This window comes from Oncorhynchus clarkii, chromosome 29 (genome assembly GCF_045791955.1).
Source record: "Oncorhynchus clarkii lewisi isolate Uvic-CL-2024 chromosome 29, UVic_Ocla_1.0, whole genome shotgun sequence".
NCBI lineage: Eukaryota > Metazoa > Chordata > Actinopteri > Salmoniformes > Salmonidae > Oncorhynchus > Oncorhynchus clarkii.
Window position 1 is genome coordinate 33,210,330 of NC_092175.1, and position 16,652 is coordinate 33,226,981.

At 41.1% G+C, this 16,652-nt stretch overlaps 2 protein-coding genes across 3 annotated transcripts in view; one reads left to right on the top strand and one right to left on the bottom strand.

Annotated features, from left to right (window-relative positions):
- Positions 1 to 402: 402 nt before the first annotated feature.
- LOC139388489 (purine-rich element binding protein Aa) lies at positions 403 to 8,441 on the bottom strand. Its single transcript, XM_071135183.1, has 2 exons — positions 8,295 to 8,441; positions 403 to 3,432 (listed from the first exon to the last, which is right to left on the bottom strand). Exon 2 carries the CDS (start codon positions 3,361 to 3,363, stop codon positions 2,506 to 2,508), a length of 858 nt encoding a protein of 285 aa, XP_070991284.1. The 5' UTR covers positions 3,364 to 3,432; positions 8,295 to 8,441; the 3' UTR covers positions 403 to 2,505.
- Positions 8,442 to 11,029: 2,588 nt separating this feature from the next.
- LOC139388258 (neuregulin 2a) overlaps positions 11,030 to 16,652 on the top strand; it is a 180,259-nt gene continuing 174,636 nt past the window's right edge. For both annotated transcript variants that reach the window (XM_071134809.1, XM_071134810.1), the window contains exon 1: positions 11,030 to 11,596. In XM_071134809.1, coding sequence (XP_070990910.1) covers positions 11,188 to 11,596 — 409 coding nt within the window. In that variant the 5' untranslated portion in view covers positions 11,030 to 11,187. The remainder of the gene's footprint in view (positions 11,597 to 16,652) is intronic.

The window sequence follows — 16,652 nt, forward strand, 5'->3', positions numbered from 1 at the left end:
CAGACTTCCCAAGCCATAGGGAGAGGTAATAGAGGCCTAGGAGACAGACTTCCCAAGCCATAGGGAGAGGTGATAGAGGCCTATGAGACAGACTTCCCAAGCCATAGGGAGAGGTAATAGAGGCCTAGGAGACCGACTTCCCAAGCCATAGGGAGAGGTAATAGAGGCCTAGGAGACCGACTTCCCAAGCCATAGGGAGAGGTAATAGAGGCCTAGGGAACAGACGACACTAATCCTCAGCATGTTAGTTATTGTGAATGTTAGGGTGTTGGGTGTGTCCTCATCAGGAAGGATGAAGCTTGCTTTGTTAGATTGACTGTGTCTCCCTGGTTGGACTTCTGTTTAAGTGCAGATAAAGGCATTTAAAACCTTGAAGAGAAATAAACATGGAATTCAGCCACATGCGTTCAAATATTAATCATATATTTAATTGATATACATATTGCCATGAATCGGCACATAGGATATTGCACACAGTAATGAAATGTTGCACTGAGAAAAGAAAATATCCTTTGTGAGCAAAAAAAACAAACATTCAAAATGACAAACGATGTGGAATAACGCTGAAAAGTTCAAACTAAAAAACTAAACACAAATCAAAATAAGACATGCTTACTACTCCCCCTAATTGAGGTCTTTAGCAATTTACAAATTACACATTACTGCCCAAGCCATAGAACTACACACAGAGAGCGTCACAAGGGGGCCTCCAACAAGCCTCAATCCAGTCCACAGTGATGTTACCAGTCAGCAACTGCTCTCTGCTGCACCTCGCCAGGCTGGGCCTGTGAAGAGCAGCCTCCTATGCATTTTCTTCTAGGTGACCACCCCCTTTCACATTTACATGTAGGCCGATACCTGGATGGCTTGGGGATGAGAGTGAGATTGGGAAAGGTGGCAGAAAAAGCTTTGTAATCTGCCCCTTTTCCTTTCGGAAGGGTTCTTAAAGAACCCCTTGGCACCACAAGTTGTGCTGCGGCACACGGAAAAGCAATACGGGAAAAAAACTAAAACCCAAACTGTGATCCAAAGCATCAGGCCAGCATGTAATCATGTGGAGTGTTTAAGGCACCAGGTTGTTTATATGCCGAGGACGCTCTCATCCGTGTACCATTTACACCAGTGGCTTTAACCAGGGGGACTCAAGGACAGTTAGGCCTACTGCTTTATACTCCATCCAATACGCCAGGCCATCTTTTCACTAAATACTGGGACAAATCTGACATGATCTGATTGTTTCCAGCTTCTTTGGAAAAAACAGATATTCAGACCAGCATTCAATCTAAAGATCAGTTGAGCATTTACAGGGATGACAAGCAGCTTGGAGAGGTGTCCTTGAGCCACAATGTGTGAAAACCAATATCAGGCTTTGTACAGGTAAACATGCAGCAACAGCACTCATTGGTACATTGGCATCTTATTGGTTGGCTGATATTTGCTGGTCCTTTGTGTGTCAAATTGCCCAACAGAAAACCTCTTATTCATAAGCCCTGATGTTGACATACATTTCAGATTCTCAAAACCATGCTTTACTTTAAAAAAAAATCAGCACTATCAATAGACCATGATGCCAATTTAGGTGGTGCTAGCAGGGTTGAGTGGTCTATATGATAAATATGCTGTTCTCAACCACTTCTCATGTCATTTGCTGCATGTTGTCACTGCACTTCCTTAATCTAAGACGGTACCTTTTTAAAAAAAACACATTGCATGACGAGACACAAAGATCGTCTATAGTATAACGATCTGCATGACGACACTTTCAATTGAAACAAAAGTTACAACAGTAATATTCCTTTTGAAAGTTTTCATGTCGAGTTCCATTGAGCAGTTCAATGTGTTCGAGTTCAATGCAATGCATATTGCACGAGAGAGAGAGAGCACTTATTTCGTTGCATGACATTGAAAAAAAGTACATAGGCAGACTGCATGACATCTAAACTAAATTCCAAAGCAGGCCTAGCCCTCATATGATTTATGTGTAAACAAATCTCTACTCACAGGTACAAGTAAATAGGGTGGCAAGTCGACCTACACTATGTCAACCTCTTAAAAAGGTTTTAAATTTTGGTTAAAAAAACTAAAATATCTGATTTTGTGCTGAAGTCAAATGAAAAGGACTTGTTTCTCATAACTCGGCAATAATTCCATTTGAACATTGCAAACACTAATAATATCTTTAACGTGTATAAAAGTTATTGGTTAATAAGAGAAATAAACACTCAGTTCTTTATCATCAAGTAGGAAACACGGTTCATATATAATGTTATTACTTTGTTTAGCAGCCGCTTACTGTATTAATGGTGGGTAAGTGGGTAACATCCAGCGATGGGTGACAACATGTCATAACTGTCAGTTTGTGGAGGTTTATTTTTTTGTGGGTGGTGCTCCCTTGGAGTTAAACAATTACAGTTAAATCTTTAGATTTCTTTCTTTTTACAGTAAAGTTATTATAATTTCTCTTTGTTATTTCGATTATTTTCTTGCATGTTTTTGCTCTATATATCAATCCTCGTCTGCATCATCAGCATGCATCTCCTCTTGTTGCTGCATTTCACATGCCCTTTTCTCCCGCTGTTTCTCCTGGATCTTCTTCATCTCCTCCGCGTATTTACAGAACGTATTTCCAAATTTGGACCACACTTTGTAGGGCACCGTGATAGAGTTGCGGTATGTTGGCTTCACCTCGCTTACCCTCATGAACACTCCGTATTTATTGGAGCCCACGTCGAAGAAAAAGCGTTTGTTGTCTACTGTCAAGGAGGTCCCCTCTGGCAACTCGGCAGGTTCGTCATCTACTCCGTAGTCGTCAATGAGTTTTGCCAAAGCGTCACGAAACTCAATAAGTCCCTGTGCAGGCAGAGCAATTGTCTGGCCTTGCGTGGATCCCAAACCGGGCCCCCGGTTCACGGTCTGTCGAATCCTCAGAAACCGGCCTCTCTGGTTCTCTTTCAGATCCATGTAGTACTTCCGATTCTCCCGGACCAAGAATTCGCTTTTAAGTGCTCGCCTCGGCTCATCCTGTGCGATGTCCGGATTGCTAGGACCTAATTGGGCATAATGTTCGATGAAGTCCCCTAAGTAGTCACGGAACTCGACTGCCACTGACATGGAGAGAGTGAGGCGGCTCTTGTTTCCCCCGGCCCCGACTTCAGCTATCTTTAAGAAGCGGCCTTTTGCGTTCTGCTTCACGTCCAGATAGAAACGTTTATTTTGAATGTCAACTCGTTTCGACGCCAGCTCTTGCGTCTCGTGTTGCAGCCCGGAAGCCGAGCCCGCCCCTCCTGTCACCGGGTGCATGGAACCGACGCCCGGGCCCGTGGCTGCTCCTCCCTGCTCACTTCCACTGTCTCTGTCCGCCATGATGCTGCCTGCCTTCTCCCTCTGTCTACTGCAACCACACAGCCAGCCACGCCACCACTCTCGCGAGATCTACACAGAGGGAAATACAAGAAGAACATCTATTGAGGGGGCCTCAAAGTGGAAATTCTATAATATAATTTAGGCCTACATACAATCGTGGCGCATTCATACATCAATTGCCGTTTTTCCTCGGCGTCTAAATTCTCAGGTTATTCTGATTCAATCTTACTACTTCAAAACTTAAATTGAAGTTATTATTTTGACTGTCAAATTGGATTACGAGCAATTCTGAAGTGCAATAATCGTGGCATTTTACTTGGATCGTGTATATAAAACCTTAATTCGTAAAATCGTAGGTCTATGCCTAAAAATGGCATAATTCCTCTAACGGGGGTTATTACTAGGTTATTGCACTGTTGGTTATTGTCTGTTATGTTTGCGAATTTGTTGTGTGTAAGCCTATGGTTTAATGATGATAAATAATGCAATGGGAAAAGAGGTGAAATAAAAATTAAGAACTCCATGTTTCCAAAAAGCCATGCATAGAATGAGTGACAGCTTTTGGTGGCCGCAAAACATTGCAGAGCATCACCTTCAAGGAAACATTTGACATTAGGCTACATACGTTAGGGTTGCCCTTGCGTGAAAATACTATGCAGGCCTACCATCTATTACTACTTTGGTAGTAGGCTAAGTATTAAACCCAAATGGATATCTACATTTTACGCATATCTATTTATACACTGTTAGTCTGTCCAATGTAGGCCTACCAATTAACCGCCACTGTTAACAAATCAATCTGAAAGCCTTGATTCGTTACATTTGGAAACTGTTCTGTCTCTATATTAAGTATTGTAAGTGACGCCCCTATTCGGAAACAACTGGAAGGTCTGCTACCAGGTTTAATAAGAACGTCTGTTGATTTAAGTGTCTCTGTTTGGCTTATTTATTTTGTCGTTTACATACAGTTGCTGTACCAACCTTTCCTGTTTCGACCTTGGGATGATATGACACAATTTAGGCCCAGACAGACATGCTATCATGGTGAAAGGGTGAGTATTTTTGTTCAATCCCCTGTCAATGTGGTCTACTTAAAAGAACCGTTACCATTCGTTTTGTTAGGCCTACTAAAAAGAGAGTAGCCTACCAAATAGAGTATGGTTAGGCCTACTAGAATAGACCGTAGGCAAACATTTCATAATTGCACTTTTGTGATACCTACTCGTTTCTCAGATTTTAGGCCTACGTTGATCGGATGTTTATTTGTATTTTTATGAAAGCCAAGTCTTTTGATTTGAATCTGAAAATAGTAGGCCTAGTGATACAGTCATATGCAACCTGTTCTCACGAGTTCCAAACTTGGCAAATAACCTCAAGACAAATGCACAACATTTTAAACTTAAAATGTTACATATTTAAAATATGATAATTGACATAACTAACACATTGTTTAATTTGAAACAGAAGATGTTCAACTGTAAGCCAAGAATGTAGATATGTATAGTCTATTAATCATTAGTCATAAAATTCCGTTGTATCAAAGTCCATCCGTCCGACTGGATAGCTTTCAGAATTATGTTTCGTACGGTATGTTATCTAAACAGTGCTTCTATTACTATTGTCTTATGGCTTGTGTGAATAAAAGAAGTAGCAATTATTTGTGTATTTAATTTAAACTTTATTTAACAAGGCAAGTCAGTTAACAACAAATTCTTATTTACAATGACGGCCTACCCCAGCCAAACCCTAATCCGGACGAGGCTGGGCCAATTTTGCGCTGCTATAAAGGACTCCCAATCACAGCCGGTTGTGATACAGCCTGGAAACGAACCAGGGTCTGTAGTGACGCCTCTAGTACTGAGATGCAGGCTATAGTCCATCGTTAGCCTATGTGAAATAGAATTGTAACTGTTTTTCAATAAAACATTATATCTCGTGTGTAATCGACTATAACGCATTTTTTATCTTACATATTTATATTTGCTGAAATGTCTTTAAAAAATGGTATTTAAACTTAATTTATGTCATTTTACGTTCCTTTTTAATTGATTTAACATTGGTGAAGAATAGCACAGGCTATTGCCATTATCAGGATGTAAAGGACGTGTTAGAAACTGTGTATTTGATTGAAAATGCTAAAGTACCAACGATTTAAGCGTTGCAATAAAAAAACATTTGATTTTTTATTAGAAGAGAAGAACACGCATGTAACTATACAAATAAGTGTATACTTGTGTTACAAAAACAAGTAGACCAAATGAAATGCATCTAATATTTAGATTATTAGATGCTGATTTGATTAAGTTCCTTGTTATTCAGATGTACTTGAATAAGCTAATATATGATATATCGTATGATGTATGACCACAAACATCTTCGTTTGATATGCATGATGTTGATGTTCACTTGAGGAAGGAAGAAATTGCAAATATGGTGCATCATGCGCTGGCTTATTAATTCTTTCAGGACTAAGAACTAATATCTATCAATAAACAAAACAGATGCATTACTTCCATTCTCTAGTCTAGCCCACATGCACGCCATCGAATGATATACATTGTTTCGTTCTGGTTAATATTAATTTAGGCTATGTATACCTGAATGCCAATGGGGCTTTGTTGACCTGTAGCCTACTCTGACACTGAAATTTATTTTAATTGTATTTATTTTAATTTTGAAAGTGACGTTGACACCAGCGGCAGATGCACCTATATCTATCACATTTGTAATTGTTTATATAGCAAAAATGATTGCAGTTGATTTTTATGTATCTGGTCTTATCACAGCTAAATTAATATTATTGCTGAATAGACTTTGTTTGAAGTGTTTTTCATTTGGCTTCATACATCTCAACTAGCAAATGTTGCTTATTTCCACATCGCTGGTCACATTTTGTGTAACGTCTAATTTCTTTATGACAATAATACATTTGAAAAAATACATTTCTCGATCCCTTAAGGTGGAAAATGGCGGCGTATATAAGGGCCTAATAAATGAAAATACATTTCGCAGTTCTCGAGCAAAGTAATAGTGAATGACGGGACATTTGTTGAAAAATATTTTACAAAACGTTCTCATCGCCTACAAATTGTTTACAAATGTCTTTAATCAAAATGGAAATATCGAAAATAGACCCTCACTAAGAATAAACTGCAAGGTTAGGCTACAAATAGACTAAGAATCAACCTGTAAGTCAAATGAGATATTGTATACGTCAATGTTGAAGAAATAGACCGAAGGAAAACTTTTATCGAAGAGGAAACTGTTATGATGTTGCTGAAAAACAATGATATTGCTTCAGTCTCACTCGCAACTAAGAACGAGACCCATAAAACGTCAGACAACAGATTTACCTATAGGCAATCATTTTATTTAACAACGACAATAGAATTTGATGGATATATGATAGTATTTAGCTTGTCTTTCCCTCTCGTCCTATCAGTGCAGAGGCCTCAAAATGTATGTTGTCTTGTAGCGTATGTGATTATATATCTTTTGATTAAGATGATATATCTCACTAAAATATCTCACTGCATCGTTTTGGATTCACACATCAGACTATATTGTAAGGTAAGATACATTTTCACAATTGTATGGCTGATTTTGTACAGTCAGAGTAAAAAAAAGTTTAAGAACGCTTATTTAATTTCCCCTTTAAGTGACTATTTTGTGCACCCTCCTTTGGCATGGCAGCTTTTGATAAGACCCCCCCCCCCCCCCCCCACACACACACACACTTATTGAAATATTAGTTTTATAGAACTTCTCAGAGCGCAGATGTGGCCATTTATCAGTTGTATAGGCTGGTGTTCGCTTCCATTTATCATAATAATGTTATCGTCTTCTTCATGAGTCCAAGAATTAGGAACTGTAATGGATAAGAACATGGTTTCAATGGTCCCTTGATGTCATTATTTGGATTCATACTTTTGATCATCCCCACAACAGGTCGACTTATCCCCACAACAGGTCGACTTATCCCCACAACAGGTCGACTTATCCCCACAACAGGTCGACTTATCCCCACAACAGGTCGACTTATCTTCATGGCACAAGGGTCAAAGAAGCAGAATAATACAAAGAAAACTAATGCACCTCTGAAAATGGGGGGGATATCCGGCATGTTTTCACTCAGTTGCAAATATTACAATAATTAAGTCTGTATGCTATATACATGACCGTTTAATTATGTAAAATCTCGAAAATCCACGTTTTCCCCACCTTCCTCTGGAGTTACAGTTGCATTTTCAGACGCTGTCTGCTGGATTTGTATTTTGTGTGTTCGTCTTGGATCATAGGTCAATATTATACAAGGGAATGATACGTTAATAATAGACGTCCTTTGATCTTTTGGCTCATTTGGCCCAGGATGCTTGGTCCAAAACACTGCAATATGAAAGTCATTAAAAGCAAAGGTCAAACACTCAAGATATCCAGCAATCTCATAAATGACTTCAAGAGGTGTCATGTCAGTAAAGTGGTTGACAAAGGAGGATGCAAAAAAGAAAAACACTGATTGGGCTGTGAATGCATGTGACAACATTGTCATTGTGTGAAAAGTATATTTCTTGACTTAAAAACGCCTACGATTTGTGTTGAGGTATGCTATGAATAAAACCAGAGGGCGCGATGTAGGTTGTCAGTCTCCAAAGGCTTTTGCAGACATGTCTTATATGGCTCCTGTCGATTCACTGCAGTGCCAGTTGTCAACATTGCTTGACTGGCAACTACTTTCGATATTACCGGAAATCTCGTCTATCACGTCAAGGCTGTCTGCCTACTGTCCACTACTGAGTGAAATCGCTTGCATACCAGAGCAACGATTAAGTGAGAAAGAGGTTTGCAGTGATTAACCCAATGACATGTAAATAAACCCGTCGTCCTCTTCCCAAAGTCACAGACCTATTACAACAAGGATAGGCATATCTTACCCCGCTTAGTTTACAGGCAGAGCGCCTGAACAGCCTCGGTGTAGTCTCGTCGCAGACAGACACTAAAAAGACAAAGGTGAATAACTCCTTGTAGGCCTACTGTCAGTGATTCGCCGCTTCACAAGATGGAACGAAACAGCGAGTCGTGGCATGGAGAGGGATGCACGTAGCCTACAAGTTCAACGCCGCACGCGTGTCCTCTGATGTCAGCACGCTCAGTTACTGGGTGAACTGCAAAACGCGTGCGCCTCGCACTGTTGCTCTTTAGAAATTGCAGCTTGAGGAGGATTTCTCAACCCACTAGTACTTTCTGGATATTGTTTTTGAAGAGAACCAAAACCTGTGCTGTTGCTTCTTACTAAATCTATCCCTCTACTTCAATCTATTCAGGCATCTTGTCTTACTTTAATTTATTCGGAGAATTTAATACTTATTTGATACGTGCACTGTCTCAATGTTCAGCCGAAGGGTAATGTCTTAATTCAATGAGCACACCTTTTTAATTAATTTAACACATTTTTTATTTATTGAAAACCCTTTCTAGTAGATGTGAAATTAGCTCTTCTGGGGTAAAATAAAAGATTCATTCCGCATAGCCCAATCCTGTACAGTAGGCGGAGGTTGTATGTAGGTTCTCTCTTTATTTGGTCGTTATATATGGCCAACCTGTTTATCCTGAAAGCCAGAGACGTATTATAGTCCTTATCTCCAGAAGATGTATCAAATGACGAGCTAATTAGCCTAAATGTGCGGTTTAATCTAATCCTAATCTTAATCCTATTGTGGTTGGTGGCTAAATTGAAATTTCATTAACAAATGTCTTCTCATGGATATACAGATTTTCTATTAGCACTTACAGAATATAATACAACAGTTGAGTAGACCACTTGAAATAGCCGCACGAGAGAAGGCGCAAGTTGCTTCTCCAGTTGGGCGTGATGGGGTTAGCACCATGGACAGCTCTCCGATCTCGTGCGTTCCATGGGAAAATCATGGAGTGGGCGAGATAGCACTGCTGCGTCTCTTGGGCCATTTCACATACTAATCTAAGGTCTTTCGTTAGTAGGTAGCCCTATTTGTGGGGGAATCTTTTAGTATGACAAACTTTGTGCGTGCTGTTCATGAGCGTTTCTTAGTAAGTTTGGTGGAGAGGTGGGGGGATATTAATACATTAACTTCTATATTTAAATACGGTCTTCATATTTTGTTAATGGGCGGGTCAGCTTTCTTATGTTACCAAAGAGGCAATACACGCTATCTTATGTGATAAAGTGGGCCAAAATAGTAACAAGACTGGATAAGTTCTTCTTCTACGTTGTTAGTCTGCCTTCGTGTTTTAGGCTCAGTGTTGCCAATGTAATTTCTTCCTGTCGGTCTATCTGTCTTTGTCTGACCTTGCTATGTAGGCTTCCTTGGGGTTGAGTATGCTATGTTGCTAATCGTCATATTCGAGGCAAGAATTTCAGAATCTGACGTACGCGTCTCACCTGTTTGTTGGTCAGCAGATGTCGCCCTTCGTAAATGCTTTCAGCTTCACATCCAGTGACTCTCTCCGCATTCAAATTATAGCCTTATTTAGCTAATTCACTATACAAAAACAAGAAGGATGTGTGCTTCTGAATGTGTTGTATAGGCCTATATTAAATTTCAATTTGTATGTTCTCTCCATGCCATTACGCATGTCTCATTGACAGCCCACACAAATAAAACAATATGCACCAAGTGTCTGTCCATGCACTGTTATATTGTGAAAGATATGGTTTCTCCTGTCTTTAAAAGCCCATTCGCAGCTGTTTTACTTGTATGGATTTGATGCAGCGCCTCAGTATCAGTGTATTTTTCAGAGGCAGAGCAGCGAATGTGATCTGAATGCAGGGCATGACTTCATAATGGAATGAGACGCAAAACTCATTCAAAACAGTCTGATGAAGAATCCAAGGCTTTGAATTGCTTTCGCAGCGTCATCTCAGCTGAAACGCCGTATATCTAGTGCACTGATTACGGCTGCTTTTTCAATCGATCTTTTTACCTTTTTCCTTTGGAGGGATATGTCTACTCTAATAAGCTTTTTTTAAAAACGGACGCGTGATGCATTTCAGTATTTATTTCATTATTTCATTTTAACGTGAAACCATTTGGTGATGGGGAAGAGCATGAAGTGATAGTCATTTGTTGGCTTTTGGGGGGAGTGTGGTGACCGAAAGCGGTTGTATCGGCGTAGGCTATATCATAGTGCTCCAATCTTCAATCAATTTTTTGTGGTAGAGCCTTTGGTAATCAGCATATGTTCTCTCCGTCTCTGGTAAGTGGGGGAGGTGGAGAGAGACGGGCTGTGGGAGAAGGCGGTTTATTACCCGTGGAGCAAAACACAGTTTATTTAGAGGGATGAATCGTATGCATTTTTTGCAAGTGGACTACAAAACTAATTGTTGACTGCAGCATTTGGCATATTTTCTCTGTGGCGAATTATACAGAAAACCATCACTGCTGAGCAAGGCGCCCACCAGACCACTGCAATTTCTGGGCAAAGATAGACTGGCGTCGTCTTGCGGATAGGCTTCTATGGCAGCATATGGCATCTTCTGAAGGGAAGAATCCACGAATCGTTTGCATTTTAGAATGTATTTTTAGCTGAATGCAGTGACGGGATTTGAACCCAGCATCATTAGCCTACGCGGTTTCCGGTTCCTAGCTGGTGTTTCCCCATTGCAAAATTATCGGAAAAAGCAGCGGATCCCGATGGCATGGACACTTACGCAAGGTCTGCCGCGCTGCCGTGCTACTGGAGCCTATTTGCTGTCTCTCCCTTCAACCCAGCTCCACCGCCATCGCCCCGCAGCCCAGAGAGCCCTGCCGCAACGCGACCAGCGACCACCGAGCCAAAGCAGGCGGCATGAGGCTTGATTCAGTACATTTATCCATGCTGGTCATCGGGGTCTCTTTCGCCTGCTACTCCCCGAGTTTGAATTCTCTGCAGGACCAGGCTTACAATTCCGCCGTGGTGATCGAGGGCAAGGTGCAGTCCGCGCCTCTGAACGACTCAGTCGAGGCGTACAGTGTGAATGTCAAAGTGCTGGACTTGTGGCCGCGGAACAGCGGAGGTCTGGAACGGGAGCAGCTCGTCACCGTGGGGGAATTCGGATCGGAGGCTCTTTGCACCACAGTGATAAAGAATCACAAGTATATTTTTTTCATGGACCCAACTGATGAGCCTCTGGTTTTCAAGGCGTCGTATGCTCCCATAGACACTCGTGGGAATAATCTAAAAAAAGATGTTGGAAGGATCTTGTGTGAAAACTGCGGTAAGTTTATTCTTTAATCTTGACAGTGAAGTCGATCCTGGCAAAGCACATCAAATGATTAGAACTGTAGGCTAATTCCTTTAGTTGCAAGTGGCCTTACGTTCTCGCCTTGTCGACATAGCTATAGTCTACATGTGGAATAGTGATTTTAAAGATGTTTGAGAGTTAGTAACAGATGGGAAGCCATGGGGCGTCTCTGCAGCAATATTCGACAGGCTAAACATTTAGGCGGGTGGTTTCCATAGGCTACATGATACCGTTGACACACACACACACACACACACACACACACACACACACACACACACACACACACACACACACACACACACACACACACACACACACACACACACACACACACACACACACACACACACACACACACACACACACACAGAGACACCTGACATGTCGTAAGATTCCAGAAATGTAAGGCATGGATCATTTGGTTGATTAAAACGATACATTCATTACCAACATAGTCGTGGCTTTGATTAAATATGAGGTTCGATGCAGTAGGCCTACACGCACATGCGTATAGTATATTCATTATCGTGGAAATAATTTATGTCTTCAAAAATGATTAGAAACTTCACCGTGATACGTTTACAAAACAGTGGCAGTAGTAGATGTCAATAAAAACAAATATGAATTCCTTAAATCCATGATAACGTAACCTGCATGTGATCTCTAAAATCCCAGGGAAAGTTGGTCTCTCTGCCGGTTGCTGCTTTGCGCTTGTGTAAATGAAAGCACTGGTCTTTCATAGCAACTGTGCCGACTGTAGTTAGGACGCTTTGAACCTGTACTTCCCCATCCCAATCAACGTCATATATGCGTATTTCTGCGTGAAAGGAAGAAAACTGCTGTGGTCAAGGGGTGAAGTTGATGTGCGCACAAGCAGAGGCTGTCATGGTTATGAAAGCTTTGATCCTGTAGGCTCTGGCCCTCACCCGTATCTGTTCAGATCCGGACAGTAAATAAGCGACAGGTCTACGGTAGGATACTAACCATTGAGAGAAATAGGTATAGTGGATGGTGTAGGACTTGAAAACGAGCAACCAGAATCAAACTAACACAACTAGGCTCTCCTGACTTCCTTGACCTCGAGGAAATTAATATATTTCCCAAAATTGCAGTTATTTAATTTCTCTGTGTGAACAGTCTGTCCGGTCTCTGCTGAACATATTATGGTCATGCTCATATATAATGTATCCGTTAAAACAAGAATAGTGACGCTGAAGGGCAAAATGGCAATTTAAACCACTGTCCATGGTGCTGATTCTTTCGCGCCGCAACTGACCAGTTGTCTAAGGCCGAAATGGGCTGGGCCTGACGACCTTTCACGAAATGATTCAAATCATGAAGGATCTCCATTTTCCCAGGGAGCTACATCTGACAATTTTTTGATCCATAGTTTTATACCGTAGTAGGCTTATAGCTCGTGGATATCAAACTGGAGAAAATGGTTTTCTGAGATTTCTGAATATAGAGTTTTATGTTTATTATGAAGTGCCACCATTACAACTAGTGGGGTGCTGGATGGGTGAGGAGAAGGACTTTTTAAATTGATTGTCTTGAGTAAACATTGTGACACTCCAGGTTCAGCATTTAGCAGCATCTCTCTGTTCAAGCTTTAAGGAGGCACAATTTGTTCCTCACTTGATTGTGCTACTAACAAGGACAGACTGCAGTTTCTACCAAAGGGAGTGAGCGTAGTTATTTATGAACATTGCTCACATTCATTTCCTCTTGAGTTAGCATTTTGATTTTAAATATTGGACAAGGAAGTTTATACAGTAAACTATAGTCATTTATTCATCTGCCTATTTTGCTATCATTTGGTGTTATTTGTTTTAGAAGTGTGCTGAGATTTGAGAGGAGGTCCCTGTTGATGTAGCTGTGGTAACACCAGTTGACTTTGTTCCTCTCTGGATTGACAGAGTCAGAGAGACAGACAGCACTGACACACTAACTGAGTGAGATTTCAAATACTGTCTGTTAGTTCTGCCTTTTAGCTCACATTTTGGGATAAAAATATCATTTTTTTCGGTCCCTTATGCCTGGGCCTAGATTGAAAGTCTCTTTGCAGGTAGTGTGGTTTGGGCCACTAGCTTTTTGTCTAGCCATACACCCCATGGAGGAGACCTACATATCCCTTCTAGCCCATGTATTTGTGTGTGTGTGTGTGTGTGTGTGTGTGTGTGCGTCCGTGCGTGTGCATGTCTGCATGTGTGTGCATGTGTGCGTGTGTGTATGTGTGTTATTTGTGTATCTGCTCGGTTCTCATCCTTGGTTGTAACACTGTATGAATGTTTGTTGTCTTTTTATAGCAAGCATTTCACTTCCAGACAAACATCACATAAATGAGTACCAGCACATATGATATGAAGAAGAATAGAACTGCACAATAATGTTTGCATGGCACTGGAGGCAAGCAACTACTCCCACTGCAGGTCACAGCTGAGGTGAGAGACATGGATTTGCCCATGGCTCTCTGTTTAACAGAGTGGCAGGTAGCCTAGCCGTTAAGAGCGTTGGGCCAGTAACCGAAAGGTCACTGCTTCGAATCCCCGAGCTGACTAGGTAAAACCTCTCTGGCTGAGGCTAGAGAGGCAGATTGACTGACTAGCAGTGGAATTCTCAGGAAGGGCTTGGTATTGATTCAGGTCACACATGATGATCAGTGTTTGTGTAGGTTGTTGTACATGTTCCCTGGGTGATGCATTTATTCACTGAGCCCCTCAGCATTTTCCCTCTAAACTCCAGGACTCTGTCAGCAGCCAGATGTACTACTGTTTCAGCACCAGCTACGGGAAAAGAGGACGGGGCCATTGAAAATGGTCTATGTCTCTTCTTCCTGGATCGCTCATGCAATTATACACTCATTCATATTGACTCACAGATCTGCATTTCACTGTTTCCAAAGACTTGGAGTTACATATTTTTTGTTGTAATTTTAGCAGACACTCTTATCCAGAGCTACTTACAGGAGAAATTAGGGTTAAGTGCCTTGCTCAAGGGCACATGGACACATTTTTCACCTAGTCGGCTCAGGGACTCCAACCAGCTATCTTTCAGTTACTGGCCCAACACTCTTAACTGCTAGGCTACCTGCCACCTACACGCTATTACAAGTAATGGAATGAGTCAAAAAGGAACCTCAGTCAGAGAGCCCTGACCATCAAAGGAGTGTTTTGACCTTTGATTAAAGGTCTATACTAATTAAAGGTTAAAAAGCACAGTAAGAGCCCAGACAAACAGGGTTCATATGAAGACATGGGGGTTATTTATGGTGAAGAACAGGAACATTAGCTACAGTATTTGTGTATTCTCAACCTTCGGTGGGTGCTAAAGATGATCTCTGTAATGATCACTGGTTTCTGTTCAAATATACACAGATTTTCCCATCACCACAGTAGTCCTGTGCTGGTTATGGGGTTCTCCATGATAAGATTGAGTCAGTGTGTCTGCTGAGGGTTATGAGCCAAAAGGACTGACACTAGGACAAGCCTCCATAATATCTTGTAATTGACAGCCCAGAAAGGTAATATCTGATATGAGATGTTTCCTTTAATCCACTATCAGAAATATACAATTTCTAACTTGTTGCATACACTGCCAGGCTGCAACACATTGTTGTTGTTGTAATTCTGTAGCACTTTGAATGTATTGGGTTCATTCATGTCAGCTTCTTAGTTTATCACAGTTGGTATATTGAATGACATGGCCTCTAATTGATATTGACCTTTACTAATTCATCTAATCTTATGTTCTTGGCTGTTAAATACTTTTTCTTATCCGTAGATCACAGTGTGTTTGCTTGGCTAGGTCATATGGGCTCCCGAGTGACGCAGCGGTCTAAGGCACTGCATCTCAGTTCAAGAGGCGTCACTACAGTCCCTGGTTCGAATTCAGGCTGCATCACGTCCAGCCGGGATTGGGAGTCCCGTAGGGCAGCACACAATTGGACCGGGTTTGGCTGTCATTGAAAATAAGAATTTGTTCTTAACTTACTTGCCTAGTTAAATAAATGTGATACGGTTGGTTGGGACTGGTCCATTGTCCAATGGCCACAGTCATTTGACAAAATGCTAATGTCAATTGAGAATAACAGGTCCATTTGGGACAATATTTAGTAGTTTACGTGCCATGTTTTACCTTTTCTGCGTCATGACTCAGTCGTTCTCAGTAGACAATGAAGAATGAATGCATTGCGTTCACCACATAGAGGCAGTATATGATCAAGATTCTGGGCTGCCAGGAAACAGACCAAAACGTTGTTTGAGTCCAGTTGGAATGTCAGTCTAGCTGTTTTCTTTCCCTCCCCACAGATTTGAATACTATCCTACACAAAATGCAAACAGCGCCGTAGAGCCAACCTGACGTTCATATACAATCCAGCTGTGGCCAGTGGCCATGTATTTAGATCTCTCACAATCACACACTTATTAAGTTTAGAAGCAGACTATTCTATATCCTCTATCCTTGTGGAAATACTGTAAATGTTTCATGGGAAGCAACACAGAGAGATTACTTTGCTATGGGTTACTTGTGTGTGTCTGAGAATGTGGTAATTGTTAGGCGTGTGTGTACATGTGTGTTTTTGGCTAAACCTTCAGTCATCCAACTCCAGCTGTGTGTTAGAATAGCTGTCAGTTATGTTGATCCCTCAACAGCCTTGAAGTTCTATTACAGGAGCCGTGTTTACCTGTTAGTTTCCCTGCATTTTGTGTCCCCCGCATCCAGCAGCCTTTAATGATTGGTTAGATGTTCAGCAGTATCTTGAGGCTTATTGGTCAGTGTCATAATTCAATATTTAAATCAACCTATCTGAGCACAGCATGAAAGGTATCAGAATATTTTCAGGGCTGACTCTGTATCTACTCTGATTGGATGTACAGCTATAGCACCGATTTAATAACAGTGGATGTAGTTACTTTTTGTGACAGTGAGTTAGTGTAGCCATTTCAGATTATTGATTCATTTATGTATAGTATGTTTAGGTTTGTGTTATTGATCGAGGTAAGTGGATGAGAGATAGAATGTTACT

Coding starts and splice junctions, on each gene's coding strand:
- LOC139388489 (XM_071135183.1), bottom strand. CDS start 3,363: ATGGCGGACAGAGACAGTGGAAGTGAGCAGGGAGGAGCAGCCACGGGC.